Genomic DNA, 6,194 nt, shown 5'->3' on the forward strand with positions numbered 1-6,194 from the left:
AATAAATTATAAGAAATAAAACTATAATAATAATAATACTAATAGCAGAAATGCGGGAGGTGGTCTGATCAGGGCTGGGTTGGTTAACCTAATAACTAAGCAGAACATTAGTTGCATGTTAGTAGTACTTAATCTTTACGCTAGCTAAGTAGTTTGCAAAAATGTTTGTCTGTAATGTGCATCCTTCACAGTATAACAGAGACAGGACTATTTCATAAAATTGTGTTAATGCATTTTGACCACTGCATGGGCACTGTACACCGAATCTGAGAATAAAAACGCCTTTGTGTGAAACCCCCAAAAGCATCCAAACTCATCACGAAACCATAATTAGACGTGGTATTTTTGGTGGCCTCGTCATTACGGACACATTCAGCATACGAGAGAAACGTGTGAGGAAAATGTGCAAGAACAAAAGACAAAAACACCTCCTACAGTCCACCCACACAAAGAAATTTAATCCCCTTTTCGTGAGGCATAAATGGTCCAAACTTGAATACGCTAAACGTGGGGAACGGTGATGACAGTGGTTTTTAATGTAAAAACCGTACGCCAGCACTCCAAAACATTTGTAAAAAGTCATGTCAGCTATGACTTACATATTCAGAACACATACACCGAGAGATTTTAATATACTTATATATGTATTTGTCATTATTGGTCTATGTTTTTTTTTTTTTTTCAATCATTATTTTTTATCTAGACCAGCCAGATACAAAACCGGTTTTAGGATAGAGTCACATCAGCACAATATCGTCCTCATACTGTAGAAAACCCGGTCCGTTCTTCCTGAAGAAGCAGATGTTATTTGTATAGATCTATTTCGCAATCGTTTCTCGTATAGACTGGTGCGTATATATCTCGTGTCTTCTGTGCAAAAGTCTTTGAAAAGTATTGGACATATAGACATTCACACGCAGCGCTCACCACTGAGAACAAACACAGTCACTTCCTCCTGCTTCTGCACCCTTGGCATCACATAGTAAACAAAAAGACTAACGAGAGAGACCTGTGTGGACGGGACGGGACGGGACGGGTGTGTTTGCAGCTAGCAGCATCCTCCGTGGGGTGGTCGTTAGATAAGGCACCGCTGCGTTACGGACTCTCTTCAGGACCGCAGGAGGAGGCAGGACGGGTCAGATCAGATGACACCAGACTTCAGCTCTGTTTCCAACCCTAGTGAGCCGCCTACATAGGGAGCTGCCTTCTAACGCAGCATCTGGACCAGGAGTGATGTGAAACACTTCGATGTTAGTATACTGCAGGTTTACAACACAGTGGTTCTCTAATGGTGCATTGTGACCTAAAAAAAGGTCCCAGGTTTGTTCTGATGAAAAAACTATGATCAATGTGAAAAATATAATGCAATAGTTAGGATAGTCAAAGAAAAAGATTAGCAAATTACAAAACGGAGGAGGAACACTTCCTATATGCTTTGTTGTTGATGTCAAAGAAGGTCATGTGACCAATAAGTCCACTGAAAACAGCATTTTGATGTACATTCATCTGATTTTAACACAATTTCACCATAATAATTTGCCATATAACTATTTATTAAAAAAAAAAAATATATATATATATATATATGTATATATATATATGAAATAAATATTAGGTGGTGAAAAACTTTTGAATGTTGACTGAAATATGTTGAAGTACTAAAATTACTAAATAAAATAATACTAAACTGTAATTAAAATTATATAATGTCATTATGAAAAACTAAAACTAATCTAAAAATATTAAAATATTTTGTTAGCTGAAATAAAATATGCATATTAGGTGAAAAGTTTTGAAATGCTGCCTGAAATAAGTTTAAGTACTAAAATTAATAAGTGGAATAAAACTAAAACTATTAAAAAAATAAAAATAAAAAAAACTAATACAAATGACACAAAATTTAAATAAAAATAACAATGAAAGCTAAATTTAAAACTGATTATATAAAATTGATAATAAAGTAATAAAAACCCTAATTATAATAATAACATCATTTTGATGTAAATTCGTTATATCTAAACTACATAACGTAAAAGAAAATGCATTTTCATAAAATATATTAAATACACTAATAGTGAATTATTGGTGCCAAGAACACCATCAAAATACAACTTAAAAGCGTTGTGCATGAACATTCAAGTAAATCTGTGTGTACTTTGAATGTAAAATCTAATGTAAACACTTAAGAACCACTGTAATCATAAATATACACTAGTGTTTGGGTCGAAGTCTCCAAGTGCTCACCAACGCTGCATTCATTTGATCAAAAATATAGTAAAAATAGTGAAATATTATTACAATTTAAAATAGCCGTTTTCTATGTGAATATATTGTAATATGTAATTTATTCCTGTGATCAAAGCTGAATTTTACTGTAGTCTTCAGTGTCACATGATCTTCAGAAATCATTCTAATATACTGATTTGAAGAAACATTTCTGATTATTATCAATGTCGTAAACAGTTTATATTTTTGTGGAAACTGTGATACATTTTGTTTTGCAGGATTCTTTCTTAGAATTTTATTTATTTATTTATTTGAATGTCTTTTGATCACATCTCTAGATGCCGTCTAAGTAGGCAGCTCACTAGGTTTGGCAGCAGAGCTGTTGTGTCATGTTTGATGTGTTTTAAAACAGACACTGGAATCAATGTCAATATGTAGACAATCTGAACGTGTGTGTGTGTGTGTGTGTGTGTTTGGGTTCGTTGTACTGTGCTCTCCAACATCCACTCTGTGCTGCTGAACGTCACCCTCCGGCTGCAGGGTGGAGACACGTCTGTGTTGAGCTGGGTGGTGGATTTGTGCCGGCGGGTTCGAGCCCGGCGCGGGTAACTGTGGCTCTGGAATAGAGCATAGTCTCCGTCGAAGGAGAAGCGATGCCGAGTCCGGGCCAGTTCGCTGGGCAGGAGCCCCATGTTGGCCAGCGGCCCCTTCCGAGGGGGCTCGGCCGGGTTGGCCCCGGACCCGATCAGGCACAGAGACATGGTGGAGCCCGTCAGGCTGCTGTCCGTCTGCGTGTCGTCGGACGGTGGCCCGCCCAGGCTGGCTCTCCGGGATGGTGGAGCTGGCGCTGCTTTCTCGGAGCAAACGGGCGGAAGCTCGACTTTCAGCTCCTCCTGTTTCTCCTCCATCTTCAGCAGCACCAGCGCCTTGCAGTCCTTTGCGTCGGGCGACTCGGGACACACCTCCTGCTTGGAACCAGAGCGTCCCGGGTGACTCCCGTTGGTCTGCGAGTGCACCTGCACACCGGCGTCTCCTCGCACTTTGGCTTTGGCCGCGTCGGCTCCGCTGTAAGCCTTGTAGCGGATCATGAGGATGATGATGAAGACGAGGACGGAGGCCACGATGATGCCGCCGATGATGATGATCATGGTGCCGCCCAGGAACTGGCTTGGGATGAAGCGGCACTGACCCGCCTCCGCTCCCGTGTGGAACTGAACGCAGCCCACCACGCGTGTGGCCGTCAGAGACGTGATGCCGTCATCATACACCGCCAACACACACAGCTCATACTCGCGCCCCGCCGCCAGATCATTGATCTTAAACGTCTTACTGGCCGACGGAATCATCCTAGAGAGACGAGAAAACATGACGGGAAGACATTTCAGAAAAGAGTCATTTGAGTCCTAAACAATATTTAATATTATATATATATATATATATATATATATATATATAATATATATATATATATTATACATTTGATAAAAAAATTAACTATTAAAGAACATTTTTGTAATTTGAAATAAATCTGAAATAAAATAAAAATATATTTTATATTATTTATATATATATTAGATGAAAAACAAATAAAAACATAATAAAAACTTGGAATGATGCCTTGGCCTGAAATAAGTTTAAGAACACTAAAAGTGATATTAATTTTATTTTTTTATGTAATTTATTTTACAAATTACATATGTATATGTATATATATATATAGATATATATATATATATATATATTATATATATATATATAAAAATAAAAGCTAATTTGAATTATTAATTAAAACTATATATATATATATATATATATATAAACTAAAATAAAACTATTAATACACACTACTATTATAAATACTCATTACAAAATGACTAAAAATTAAAGAAATTTCGATGAAAACTGAAATGGAAAAATAGCTTAAAATATTATGAACTATTACATTAATCTTAATACTATATATTTTTATATAAATCTTAAACACATAAAATACAATGAAACGAGAAAATCCTCAAAAATAAGTCTAAAACATAGACTCAATTGTTTATTCTTAAAATTACAAAATGTATTTTTTTTTATATTTCAGCAAAAAGAAAGTCCTAAAATGCTGTGATTCACACGAATCACTGAATCACTGTTTTGATTCACTAAAATGAATCAGACTTCCTAATGCTTCATTTGAGAGAGAGAGAGAGAGAGAGAAAGAGAGAGAGAGAGAGAGACAAAAACAGCAACAGTGTTTTGTGATGCTGCGTCGCTAATCGCTGGAACAAGTCGCCTCTGAACAACGGCATTGTTATGAAAGAGCTGAAACCCTGTCACACTTCTGACAAACGCAGTTTACGACTGTCTGAACTCGATCAGAGTCTGTTTATGCATGCAGCGGCTCTGTTCACACTTTTATATTTCAAAATGTTTTCCAGAGCAATATTTGAAGTGTCACTTTTGATTGTGGAAATGAACCGGCGCACAGCTCCTGGCCTCCATCGTGACTGCTGCTCTGCCTCTGGGATCCGTGTGCCATTATTTTCCCGGCTCCTCGGGTGTGGATCGGTGCCGGGGCGAGACTTAAACAACAGCCTCTAAATGAAATGTCTTGTTGGATTTACGCCTCTCTTCACCTCGGATCCCGGCGCGACCCAGCAGGCCACGCTTCTGAGCCGCGCTCTGATTAACCGCTCTTTAACGAGACGTGTTCAGTGGCTGATGATGCGTGAGAATGTCTCGGGGGTCAGGGGTCAGCGTGATGAAGCGCTCTGTCACAGGTCAGAGGATGAACGGACAGTCACTGATAGAGACCTCACAGAGCCACAGAGCGGGAAGCACAGGAGAATTATGGGTATGAGAAGAGAACGCTGCCCTGACTGTCGCTCACCTCAACATTCAATTCAACAAAATGACCTTTATATTCCAGGTTTTATGAATGCTGGTGTGAACTTGATGAAAGTCAATGTAACATTTATATTAGTGGTTCTCATTGGTTTTGCTTCAGGACCAAACACAGTACCAAAATGATTTATTAAAATAAAAAATAAAAAAACAAACAAAAAAAAAAACTTAAATTTATTAATATTAATACCACTATTAATATAAATACTAATAATATTATTCAAACTAATTTATATGAATAAAATGCATATTAAGTGATAATACCAAAACTAACATTATTAATATAAAATATTAATAATAAAATAATAAACAATAAAAAAAAGCATATATATATATATATATATATATATATATATATATATCTATATATATATATATATATATATATATATATATATAATTATTATAAATAATAAAATATAATGCATATTAAGTAATAATACCAAAACTAACATTACATATATATATATATATATATATATATATATATATATATATATATATATATATATAATATAATATATATATATATATATATTAAAATATTAATATCAATAATAAAATGAATGTATATTAAGTAATAATACCAAAACTAACATTATTATTATATATATATAATAATAATAATATAAATAGCATATATATATATATATATATATATATATATATATATATATATATATTATTATTATTAATTATATTATATTAATTTATTGTTAATTTATTTAATTCAAAATTTTGTTTTGCTTCAGGACCAAACACAATACCAAAAATGTTATTGTGCAAAAATAAAACAGTAACATAAATATTATTATGAATTAACTGATTTAATAATAATAATAATAATTATTATTATTATTATTTAAAATTCACGCAATGTCCATGTTGACAATGCTGTCATTATACTTTATCCGTGGACACAACCTGTCACATTTTTTCTTCTTCTGCTTTTTCACTGTTGTGTCCTTGCTAAGTGAATCAGAACAGAGCAGAAACTCCTCTCTGTGACCCGTTTCCACAGCCACTCGCTGAGAAGCGCTGATTTCAGCTAAAGCGCCGCCGCTCTGGTTCTGTGCAAA

The 6,194-nt window shown here is 35.0% G+C and overlaps 1 protein-coding gene across 1 annotated transcript in view; it reads right to left on the reverse strand.

Moving 5' to 3' along the window:
* Positions 1–1,136: 1,136 nt before the first annotated feature.
* Positions 1,137–6,194, reverse strand: part of LOC109082247 (leucine-rich repeat and fibronectin type III domain-containing protein 1) — a 15,262-nt gene continuing 10,204 nt past the window's right edge. The window contains 2 exon segments of the mRNA XM_042771724.1: positions 1,137–1,259; positions 2,715–3,573. Of these exon segments, the coding sequence (XP_042627658.1) occupies positions 1,137–1,259; positions 2,715–3,573 (982 nt within the window).

The sequence above is a fragment of the Cyprinus carpio genome, chromosome A15 (genome assembly GCF_018340385.1).
Source record: "Cyprinus carpio isolate SPL01 chromosome A15, ASM1834038v1, whole genome shotgun sequence".
Classification (NCBI taxonomy): domain Eukaryota; kingdom Metazoa; phylum Chordata; class Actinopteri; order Cypriniformes; family Cyprinidae; genus Cyprinus; species Cyprinus carpio.